This window comes from Chiloscyllium plagiosum, unplaced genomic scaffold (assembly GCF_037043375.1).
Source record: "Chiloscyllium plagiosum isolate Xiang-an unplaced genomic scaffold, Cpla_swu_hap1 HiC_scaffold_5, whole genome shotgun sequence".
In the NCBI taxonomy this organism is placed as follows: domain Eukaryota; kingdom Metazoa; phylum Chordata; class Chondrichthyes; order Orectolobiformes; family Hemiscylliidae; genus Chiloscyllium; species Chiloscyllium plagiosum.
In genome coordinates, this window is record NW_028270143.1 from 130,476,577 (window position 1) to 130,489,253 (window position 12,677).

Below are 12,677 nucleotides of genomic sequence, written 5' to 3' on the forward strand. Positions count from 1 at the left end.
TCCTTTAGTAACTGCTCCTTTCACTCTCCAAGGCTGTGGTAAATGTGAGGCAGTTGTGATCACTGTCACCAAAGTGTTCTCCCACTGCGAGATCCTACACCTGTCCTGGCTCAGTGCTGAGCACCAAATCCAAAATGGCCTCTCCCCTTGTCAGCCTTTCTACATACTGAGTAAGGAAACCCTCCTGAACACACCTGACAAAAATGGCTCCGTCCAAACCATCTGCACTAAGGAGGTTCCAGTCAATATTGGGGAAAGTTGAAGTCACCCATAACAACAACCCTGCTACTTCTGCATTTTTCCAAAATCTGCCAGCCTATGAGTTCTTCAATCTCCCTACTGCTATTAGGGGGTCTGTGAAAAAAACCCCAATGAGGTGGCTGCTCCCTTGCTGCTCCAAACTTCCACCCAAACCTTCCTCGACAATCTTCATTTCTGTAGCTGTGACACACTCTCTGATTAGCAATGCTACACCCCCCCCTCCTCTTTTCCACCCTCCCTGTTCTTTTTAAACATTCTCAACCCTGGAACATCTAGCAACCATTCCTGCCCCTGTGAAACCCACGTCTCTATTATGGCCACAACATCATAATCCTAAGTACTGATCCATGCTATAAGTTCATCACTCTTGTCTGACACTCCTTGCCTTAAAGCAGACACACTTTAAATGATCCCTTTGTTCCAACACATGAATAACTTTCCTGATAGATTCACTACATCCTGTCACTGCCCAATTTACATCTACCCCCTCTCAGAAGCATAGCTCTGGTACCCACACCCCTGCGAAACTAGTTTAAACCCTCCTGAACCACACGAACAAATCTCCCACCCAGGACATTTGTGCCTCTCCAGTTCAGGTGCAACCTGTCCTTCATGTACAGGTCCCACCTTCCCCAGAAGGTATCCCAATGGTCTAGGTGTCTGAAGCCATACCTCCTGCACCAACCTCACAGCCACGTGTTAAGCTGCACTCGCTGCCTGTTCCTCACCTCACTGTCTCGTGCACTGGTAGCAAACCTGAGATCATTACTCGACTCGTCCTGCTCTTCAGCTTCCAACCTAGCTCTCTGTGATCACTTTTCAGATCCTCGATTCCTTTCCTGGCTATATTGTTGGTGCCAATATGTACCATGATTTCTGGCTGCTCATCCTCCCCCTTCAGAATCCTGTAAACCCGATCTGCGACATCCCGAACCCTGGCACTGGGGAGGCAACATACGTTCTGGGAGTCCCGTTCCTGACCACAAGATCTCCTATCAATCCGTCTAACTATTGAGTCCCCAGCCACTAGCACTTTTCTATCCTTCCCCTCTTCTCTTCTGAGCCACAGTGCCAGGCTCAGTGCCAGAGACCTGACAACTATGGCTTTCCCCCGGTAGGCCGTCCCCAGCAGCAGTATCCAAACTGGTATACTTATTGCTGAGGGGAACAGCCACTGGGGATCCCTGCTCTGACCATCGGTTCCCTTTCCTCCCCCTGACAGTAAACCAGCTGTGGTAAAAACTGCAGATGCTGGAAACCAGATTTTGGATTAGTGGTGCTGGAAGAGCACTGCAGTTCAGGCAGCATCCGAGGAGCAGCTAAATCGACGTTTCGGGCAAAAGCCCTTCATCAGGAATAAAGGCAGAGAGCCTGAAGCGTGGAAAGATAATCTAGAGGAGGGTGGGAGTGGGGAGAAAGTAGCATAGAGTACAATAGGTGAGTGGGGGAGGGGATGAAGGTGATGGGTCAGGGAGGAGGGTGGAGTGGATAGGTGGAAAAGAAGATAGGTAGGTAGGACAAGTCATGGGGATAGTGCTGAGCTGGAAGTTTGGAACTAGGGTGAGGTGGGGGAAGGGGCAATGAGGAAACTGTTGAAGTCCACATTGTAAACCAGCTGTCCCTATCCTGTGTCTGAGGAGTGACCACCTCCCTGTACAACCTCTCAATTTCCCCTTCAGCCTCCCGGATGATCTGCAGTTCATCCAGTTCCAGCTCCAATTCCCTAACTCAGTTTTCGAGGAGTTGGAGTTGGGTGCACTTCCCACAGATGTGGTTGGCAGAGACATGTGTCGTGTCTCTCACCTGCCATATTCTGCAGGAGGAACATGCAACTGCCCCATCAGCCATACCCCGCTAATCTGAAAGCCCACACAGGACTAAACAAGGAAGAGAAGAAAATAAAATGAGAAAACCTGAAAATTTACCAAGTTTACAAACCCCTTTTTAAGTGGGAAAAACTGACCTACCTGGCTGTCCTCGCTTCTCTCCGCCCTCTCTCAATGCCACTCTGTTCAAAAATGAGAAAAAAAAAGAGAAAACCTGAAAACTTATCGAGTTTACAGACTCTTAGTAAGGTTAGCGGAGGTGGGCAGGCTGGGGGCTCTATGGTATAGGGTCTCAGGTTTAGATCTCACCCACTTAAAATTTCCCAGCAGCCCTCGCTTCTCTCCGCCCTCTCTCCTTGCTGCTCTGTTCAAAATGGAGGCCTGACTCTCGAGGTAAGTCCTTCCTTAAGTTGAGAAAAATTGACCTTCCTGGCAGCCCTCACTTCTCTCTGCCCTCCCTCCTCAACGCTCTGTTCAAAAATGGAGGCCCGACTCCTGAGGTAAGTCCCTTTTTAAGTTGTGAAAAATTGACCTACCCAGCAGCCCTTGCTTCTTTCGCCCCCTCTTACATCGCCGCTCTGTTAAAAAAAAACTAGATACTTAGTAGGTTGGCCGATGAGGGCAAGTTGGATATGCCAGACTGGTTTCCCACCAGAGATTAGAAAAGTGAAGCGTGAGTTGCTTAAGTTCTTTTTTTATTCATTCATGGGATGAGGGCTTCTATGACTCAGGCAGCATTTATTGTCCATCTGTAATTGCTTAAAGGACAGTTAAGTGTCAACATCAATACTGTCAGTCTGGAGACATATGTAGGTCAAACCAGGTAAGCTTGGTGTTTTCCTTCTCTAATGGACAATAGACAATAGACTCATGATCATCATTAGACCCTTAATTCCAAATTTCTATTGAAAATATCTGCCATCTGCCATGGCTGAATTTGAACTGGGTCTCTGGATTAGTAGTCCAGCAATAATACCATTAGACTATCATCTCTTCAAGTAAATAAGAAAGGTCTTGACAAGGTGGATGAGAAAAGGATGTTTCCTCCTGCATGAATTCAGACTAGGAGACACAGTTTTAAAATTAGATGTTGCCCTTTTGGACTGAGATAAGGTGAACTTTCTTCTCTTAGAGGATTGAAAGATTTTGGAACTTCCTGCCCCAGAAGCAGTGGAAGCAGGATCATTGAAAAATGTTCAAGGTTGTGCTGCATAGGCAAGGGAAACAAAACATACCAGGGATATGTAGGAACGTGGAATTTGAAACACAAATAGACCAGCCATGATCTTACTGATTGGCGGAGCAAGCTCAAGAGCTCAGTGGTCTACTCCTGATTCATCTGTTAGTGTGTCATATTCTGTTTGGGAGGGAGTTCCATGTTTTTGACTCAGTGATAGTGAAGGAATAGCAGTAGACTTTCAACTCAGATACTACTCCTGCTATTGTGCATTGATGGCATAGGAATGAATATTTGTAGATGTTGTATCAATTAAGCTTCTGGTGTTTTGTTGGACCTGCTTCCATCCAAGCAAATGAAAAGTATTCCATCTTACTCTGGATTTATACCTTGCAGGAAGTGATTTACTCACCACCGAATTCCCAACCTCTGACCTGGTCTTGTCTCACTGTCTAAACAGTTTCTGTTTAATGCAAGCCCCAAAATGTTGGTAGTGGGGTACTCAGCAACAGTAACACCCACTGAATGTCAACGGGGGATGGTTAAATTCTAAGTGAAAGTGAGGACTGCAGGTGCTTGGAGATTAGAGCCGAGGGTGTGGTGCTGGAAAAACACAGCAGGTCAGGCAGCATCCAAGGTGCAGCAGAATTGACGTTTCAGGCAAACGCCCTTTATCAGGAATGAGGCTGTGAGCCAAGGGTCCGGTGAGATAAATGGGAGGGGGGGGGGAAGTGGGGGGCTGTGGGGAAGGTAGCTGAGAGTGCAACAGGTAGATGGAAGTGGGGCTAATAGTGATAGGTCAGAGGGGAGGGTGGAGTGGATAGATGGGAAGGACGATTGACAGGTTGTGAGGGCGGTGCCAAGTTGGAAGGTTGGATCTGGGATAAGGTGGGGGGAGGACAAATGAGAAAACTGGTGAAATCCAAATTGATGCCATGCGGTTGGAGGGTCCCAAGGCGGAAGATGAGGCGTTCTTCCTCTAGACATTGGGTGGTAAGGGAGTGGTGATGGAGGAGGCCCAGGACCTGCACGTCCTCGGTGGAGTGGGACAGGGAGTTGAAGTGTTTGGCCACGGGGCCGTGGGGTTGGTGCGGGTGTCCTAGAGATGTTCTCTGAAGCACTCTGCGAGTGGGCATTCTGTATCCCCAATGTAGAGGAGACCACATCGGGAGCAATGGAGACAGTAAGTGACATTGGTGGAAGTGCAGGTGAAACTGATAGATGTGGAAGGCTCCTTTGGGGCCTTGGATGGAGTTGAGGGGGGATGTGTGGGCGCAGGTTTCGCAATTCCGGCAGTGGCAGGGGAAGGTGCCGGGAGGGGGGCGTTGGGGTTGGGTTGGTGGGGTGTGTGGACCTATGCGGGAGTCACAGAGGGAACAGTCTTTATGGAAAGTGGATAGGAGTGGGGAGGGAAATATATCTCTGGTGGTGGGGTTCATTTATAGGTGGTGGAAATGGTGGAGGATGATGCGATGTTTACGGAGGTTGGTGGAGTGGATAGTGAAGACCAGTTGGGGGCAGTCCTTGTTGCAGCTGGGGGGTTGGGGTTCAAGAAAGGAACTGCGCAAAGTGGATGAGATGCGCTGGAGGGTACCATCAACCACGTGAGGGGAAAGTATGGTCTTTAAAGAAGGATGCCACCTGGCGCGTTCTGCGGTGGAACTGGTCCTCTTGGGAGCAGTTGCAGTGGAGGCAGAGGAATTGGGAATAAGGGATAGCATTTCTACATGAGGCAAGGTGGGAGGAAGTGTAATCCAGGTAGCTGTTGTAGTCAGTGGATTTGTAGTAAATGTCAGTGTTGAGACAGTCACCGTTGATGCAGATGGAGAGGTCCAGGAAGGGGAGGGAGGTGTCTGAGATGGTCCAGGTGAAGATCAAGTTAAATGTGTTGGTGAAGTTGATGAATCGTTCAACCTCCTCATGGGAGCACAAGATGGCTCTGATGCAGTAATAAATGTAGCGGAGGGAAAGGTGGGGAATGGTGCCAATGTAACTGCGGAAGGTAGACTATTCCACGTAGCCAACAAAGTGGCAGGCATAGTTGGGGGCCATGCGGGTGCCCATGGCCACCCCTTTCGCCTGGAGGAAGTGGGAGGCTTCCAAAGAAATTATTGAGAGTGTCAGTGGAAGGGTACTGATGGGGACATTGAGAGAGGAAGTAACGGAGGGCTTGGAGGCCTGATCATGGCAGATGGAGGTGTATAAGGACTGGATATCCATGGTGAAGATAAGGCTTTGGGGCCAGGGAAACAGAAATCTTAGAGGAGGTGGAGGGCGTGGGTGGTGTCCCGAATTTATGTGGGGAGTTCCTGGACCAGGGGGGATAGGACAATGGAGGTGTGGAGATGAATTCAGTGGGGCAGGAGCAGGCTGAGAAAATAGGTCTTTGGGTAGTCAGGCTTGTGAATCTTGGGTAGGAGGTAGAACCAGATGGTGCGGGGTTCCCGAATTATGAGGTTGGAAGCTGTGAGTGGGAGATCCCCTGAGGTGATGAGGTTGTGTATGGTCTGGGAGATAATGGTTTGGTGATGGGGGGTGGGGTCGTGTTCGAGGAGGTATCTTCAAGTTGGTGCCTGACTTCAGCAGTGTAGAGGTCAATGCACCAAACTACCACTTCACCGACCCCCCCTCCCCAATCCCCCCGTCTTGTCTGCTGGTTTGATGGTAAGGTTGGGGTTGGAGCGGAGGGAGTGGAAGGCTATGTGTTTTGAGGGCAAGAGGTTGGAGTGGGTGAGGGGGGTGTACAGGTTGAGGCAGTCAATGTCTCGGCAGCAGTTGGAAATAAAGAGGTCAAGAGCAGGTAACAGGCTGGCACGGGGTGTCCAGGTGGATGGGGTGTGATAGAGGTGGGCGAAGGGGTCCTCAGAAGGTGAGCGGGAGTCTTGATGGAAAAAATAAGCTCGGAGGCAGAGGCAACGGCAACAGAAGAAATGCTCGCTGTCACAACGCGCGTTGAATTCGTTGATCTGGGAACAGAGGGCGATGAAGGTGAGGCCTTTGCTGAGGACTGACTGTTCATTCTCAGTGAGGGGGAGGTCTGGGGATGGTGAAAACTTGGCAGGACTGGAATGAGCGTGGTAGTGGAGGGATGGTTAGATTCCCTCTTGCTAGAGATGGTCAGTGATTGACACTTATAGGACATAAATGTTACTTCATGTATGTTTGCAGCTTTGAAATACTAAAGGAAGATATAACATGAAGTTAGGGATAATCCTATGTGACTATTTACTCCACACCCTTCGTTCCCAATCCATAATGTGTATTGAGCAAAAGACAATGTTACTACAAAGAAATAAGGCATTTCTTTATTTTAGAAGACATTTCAGTTTATTATGTCATTTTTGTAGTATTTTAGTAGACAGACAATATGGCAGCCCTCAAAGTAAACTGCCTCTTTATATTGACCAACCAAGTAAATAACAAAAATAAACTAACATTGTACATAGAATTTCAAAATTACATAATTATGGAAGTGTTTCCGTCACACACACCACTTTTCTCCTGCAAAATGATGGAGATTTACAATCAGTGAAAATAATATTACCTATCATATCATTTGAGTGCAAAGGTAGTCAACATAAATAATTAATTGATGGGAGTTCACATATAGCAATTGTTTGGAGTGGTTTGTTTTCAACTGCCTTTTTGACTATCTGGAGTCCTGCACTATCTACCTGTTTTTCTCATTAGTGAGTAGTTTTCAGAGCCAAATTAGATCATGTGCGGGTGGCCTCTCTCACACCTTGCTGCCCGTGATAGGAAATCTGGATAGTTGATCAGGTGCAACCTGGATTGATTGTCCACTGGTAAGTGACTGATTCTCCTTTACCTTGATGTTTGTGAAAACTGAGTATTTTTTTTAAAACCACTGATGCAAATTGTAAAGTCATATTACATGGAGTGGCAGCACATCTCAAGGGCTACATGGCTTAATCCTTCCTTTCATTTGTTTTTCCTAACCATCACCCGAGCATAGAGATGTACAGCACAGAAACTGACCCTTCGCTCCAACTCGTCCATGCCAATCAGATATCCGAAATTAATCTCGTCCCATTTGCCAGCATTTTGCCCACATCCCTCTAAATGCTTCCTACTCATATACCCATCCAGATGCTTTTTAAATGTTGTAACTGTACCAGCCTCCATCTCTTCCTCTGGCAGCTCATTCCATACACACACCAACATTTGAGTGAAAAAGTTGCCCCTGAGGTCAAATTACATCTTTCCCCTCTCACCTTAAATCTATGCCCTCGAGTTCTGGACTCCCCCACCCCAGGAAAAATATCTTGCCTATTTACCCCATCCATGCCCCTCATGATTTTATAAACTAGTGCACACTTAGAAAAAGCCAATCGAAGCAATAAATTATTCAAACATACCAGAGCCTGCTTTATGAGATAAATTTTTCCCATTAGGATGTATAGGCAAGAACTAAAGACATTTGCATTTAGATGGAGTGTTTTATGGCCAAATGGATTCCCAGTCAGTGAAGCAATTGTGAAGCATCATGGTTGTTGAAACATAGTAGCCACATTTATGCACAGCAAGATCTCACAACCTGAGACAACTAACCAGGTCACTTCTGTTAGCTATAATGTTTGAGGGTTACAATTGGCCCCCTGACTCTTGGAATAGTGGTGTGGGATCTCATACAGCCTCCTGGGAGGAGAGCCAGCATCCCCAACAGTGCAATTCTTCTCTAGTACATGGTGGTGCACCAGTCGCCATTTTGAATTCAAGTCTCCGGAGTAGGTTACAAACACACAATTTTCTGACTCATCTGGAAGTGTTACAGTTACAGAATTGATTTACCCACCCCACCCTGTGCTGCTTTAACAACTTATTTTCGTAAAACTGTTTCAGGTATGAGCCTCTCCTTCAAAGGAGATCAACCTCTCAAACATCTGACTTAGTGCAGACAATGCCAGTGACTGACTCTAGGCTGACAATGTGGGAGCACTTTTAAGCAAACCCATGTGATGTGAAACTCCAGGGATCAGATGGAATGCTGGTTTGGCAACTGTTAATTCCAACAATGAGTAAAAACGGGCAATTGCAAAAGTAACATTGAATGGCAGGATATTTGAAAATGAAACCTATGGAGTAAAAAAATCAGCATTCTTCCCAATTCAGTGGATTTCCCACTCATCAAGTAAGATTAAAGATGCCCCCATACAGTAACAACAAATGGGATATGCTTGGAAACAGTAAATTATATACTTTAGGTATAGGAATTGTAGATGTTCTTCAGTTACTCATTGAATACATGTGAGTTAGAAATGCTGTTTCTTTTTTATATATGTTGTACAATTTTAAAGATCATTTCACATTAGCTTCAGAAAGGAAGTGAGGTCTGTTGTAACATCAATGGCAATAAACGACGGCCATGTATAAAACACATATTCCCAAGTTTCTCACATAGTGACTATGCTATTCTCCCATTCTTCTTCTAGTGTGGATACAAATGATGAGGTCAGCGGCATACACACCTTCAGAGGTGAATAAAGAAAGCCCCATAAACCTGCCGTTTTTACTGAACAATCAAGTTCAGTTTTGAGGTCAATAATAATGCTTTTTACAACATACCAGTATCAAACTCTCCTAGATTCTACATAGTTTATTTTAAACATCTAAATGACCAACCTTTGTACCATGACAAACATCAGGGGAACAAATTCAGCGACTCAAATTTTGCAGTTCCATATAAGCATTCACTGTCTGAGTTCCACTGCTATCTTTTGTCTGGAACTGTGGCCAGTTGAAACAGGAAAAGACTGACCTTAAGTTCTAACCATTCACGATCAGAAACGGGGACAATATTTATCCTAACAGTCTGAACTGCTGAACTTCCTTCGTTGAATCACAGAAGTGTTACAGCGCAGGAGGAGGCCATTTGGCCCACTGGGTCTGCACTAGCTATTCAAATGAGTATCATGGCCTACAGCCAATCCTCTGTTTTCATCCAAATTGCCACGGTCATGAAATCCTCTTCACAGACACTTACGGTGCAAGTGATTTCTCAGGCATTGCGATAAGAGTGTCTGATATTTATTCCTTTTTTGTCAAGAAAGAAATAGGAATAAACAAACAACTATGCATCCTATGGTTCTGTTGCCTTCTTGAAAAAGCCACATACTGTTCTGATGCCAGAATGATGCCATAATCAGCTATCCACATTAACCCTACATCATCTGGATGGTAATATCCATTCATTTATATTCTTACTGGTTATTCACTTCTCCAATCTCATCATATTAAATGACCATCTATTATGCTTCCTTAGTATTTGTACCTGTCCGCTACATTTGTAACCACTAACCATCAACAAGCATCTTTGTTTACCATCCCCAGCAAATATGCATCTTTGTTTCTAAATCTATAATCTTCTATAAAAAATAATTTATAAATTCCTTTACAGTTGCATTTTGTTGTGCTATGATAACTCAAGCACTCATCCCTAGTCATATAAAAATGCAGCACCTTTACACAGTTACCCTTCTATCCTATACTTTAGTAAATGGCAAATGCTTTGCTCAACAGGAATTACTGAATGTCTATTGAACTTAACTTTATTACTTTGAAGCATTGTAATTTATTTGTCAGATATAAATAATATCCCATAAGATCATGCTGGCTTTTTAAAAATTTGTTCATGAGATGTGAGCATTGTAGGCTAGGCTAGTATTTATTGTTGACCTTAATTGCCTCAGAGGTAAACAATATTGCTATCAATATGGAGTCACACGTGGATCAATTGAGGTAAGGAGGTCAGATCTCCTTCCCTGCAGGACATGAATGAACCAGATGGGTTTCTGTGACAATTGACAATGACAAATGTTCACCTTTAGTCTCGCGTTTTAGTCCAGATTCTAATTTGGTTCAAATTTCACCATTTGCTGTGATGGGATTTGCAATCATGTCCACAGAAAATTAACCTGAGTTTCTGGATTACTAGTCCAGTAATGTTACCATTATGTCACCACCTCCCCCTTCCATATTTTTCTAAGTTTTAATTATTTGCTCCTTCAGGTTGTCAATGTTTTATCCACCACAAATGGCAGCATCTCCGCCTTGTAATTATCTTCACAACCCATTTTGAAGAAAATAGAGTTAGCTGATGAAATATCACACAACGAATGCACCCAACCACCAGCTTTACAATCACAAGCCACCGTGCTGCAGTCAAGTTTAAAAAATTTAAGAAGTTTAAAAAGAGAACTACGCAAATTATCCCATCAGATACATTTCAGAGTAAAACAAGTCCTTGCTCTATCCAAACTGGATTTGATGCTCATAAAGTGACAACAGGAGTAGGATTGCCCAGCCAACAAGTAATCCCATATTTTGCAGAAGGAATAGAACCCAAGGGTTTTTGCCCTTTGCTCGCATCAATTCTGGAAGCTAAAGGAAAAGGAAAATTAAATGAGATGTGTTTTCAAAAACAAATTACCTTTCCATATCGAGCGCAGTTATATTGTACATTGTGAGTTTAAAAGGCTGCCCTGAGAGTTGAGAATTCTTTCTTTCTTCCTTGTTTCAAAGTTTTATCTATTAGTAGAAATGTTTCTTTGCCACTTTCTGTTATCATATTTCTTAGTTGCTGTGTGTCACAAATTTTACCACATCTTGTAAAGTTGATGTTAATGACCTTGCAGTACAGGTCTGTCAATAGTAGGTGTTGTGATTGTACACTTCACACTGAATATCAGTAATTAGCATTCCTCCTAGATTAACAAGCCCTTGGAGCAGTGTAGCAATAAAAATGAAACAGAAAGACAGGTGCTACTTGTGCAGGACATGAGCATTCTATTACAGTGCAGAACAGTCTTCCCATGCCCCAATTTATTCAAGTACATTTATTTGTCTGAGTAATTTCATAAATTGTTCTGGTTGTGATACCACAGTTGAGGTGAGAACGTCTTTACATATCTTTCAGATTTTATATAACAAAACGACTGTCCAGGGCAAACATTGCGTACACTAAGTGCCTGCCAATTATGCTGGAGAGAGTTACCTGCCAAATCACCAGAAATATGAAGGAATAATTGTAGAATTGTTTCTTAAACATTATAGTATATTTTACTGAATGTTTCAGTCTGATTTGGGGCTTATGGTGACCATTATTCTATCTGCAACTTATCGGAAACTCTCGTGACCTTCCAAGAGTGTCCAAAATTAATTTAAGGAGAAACAATAAGGCACATTACCTGGCCATTGCCTTTACCTAGTTAATCAGGTAAGGTTCATTCTAAACTTCCTCTATTGAATACAAGTTTGTTATTAATTTTATAGCAACTTGAAATAAGCTTTCTACTTTAGTACTGAGTGGGTGTTCAGATAAGTCGGGTATGGATGCTAGGGCAGTTGCTTGCTCCTCCTGCAGAATGTGGCAGGTGGGAGACATGGCACACGTCTCTGCTGGCTACATCTGCGGGAAGTGCACCCAACTCCAGCTCCTTGAAAACAGTGTTAGGGAATTGGAGCTGGAGCTGGATGAACTACGGATCATTCGGGAGGAGTTGAGAGGAGTTACCGGGAGTTGGTCACTCCTAAGGCTCAGGATAAGGATAGATGGGTTACAGTTAGGGGGAGGAAAGGGGACAGACAGACAGTACAGAGATCCCCTGTGGACATTCCCCTCAGCAATAAGTATACCGTTTTGGATACTGCTGGGGGGGGATGCCCTACCAGAGGAAAGCCATAGCAATCAGTTGTCTGGCACTGAGCCTGACACTGTGGCAAAGAAGGGAAGGGGGCAGAATAGAAAAGTACTCGTGGTAGGGGACTTGATAGTTAGGGGAATCGACAGGAGATTTTATGGTCAGGATCGGGATTCCCGGAAAGTATGTTGCCTCCCTGGTGCCAGGGTCCGGGACATCTCCGGTCGGGTGTATGAGGTTCTAAAAGAGGAGGGAGAACAGCCAGAAATCGTGTTACATATTGGCACTAATGATATAGCCAGGAAAAGGATCGAAGATATAAAAAGTGATTTCAGGGAGTTAGGATGGAAGCTGCAGAGCAGGACGAACAGAGTAGTGTTCTCTAGTTTACTACCGGTGCCACGAGATAGCGAGGCGAGGAACAGGGAACGGGCGCAGCTTAATATGTGGCCGCGCAGCTGGTGAGGGAGGGCTTCAGATATGTGGGTGCCTTCTGGGGAAGGTGGGACCTGTACAAGAAGGACGGGTTGCATCTGAACTGGAAGAGGACCAATGTCCTGGGTGGAAGGTTTGCTCGAGTAGTTCGAGAGGGTTTAAACTAGCATGGCAGGGGGGTGGGAACCTGAGCTGTATACCGGAGGGGAGAGTTGATGCAGGTGAGGCAATAGCAAGAGGTAGACCAGCTAGTGCGAAGGATTTTCCTGGGAAGGAACCAAGGGATCAGTTAAAGTGTGTTTGTTTTAATGCAAGGAG

At 44.9% G+C, this 12,677-nt stretch overlaps 1 protein-coding gene across 1 annotated transcript in view; it reads right to left on the reverse strand.

Moving 5' to 3' along the window:
• Nucleotides 1-6,574: 6,574 nt before the first annotated feature.
• slc39a4 (solute carrier family 39 member 4) overlaps nucleotides 6,575-12,677 on the reverse strand; it is a 68,459-nt gene continuing 62,356 nt past the window's right edge. The window contains exon 12 of the mRNA XM_043690938.2: nucleotides 6,575-10,665. Coding sequence (XP_043546873.2) covers nucleotides 10,534-10,665 — 132 coding nt within the window. The 3' untranslated portion in view covers nucleotides 6,575-10,533. The remainder of the gene's footprint in view (nucleotides 10,666-12,677) is intronic.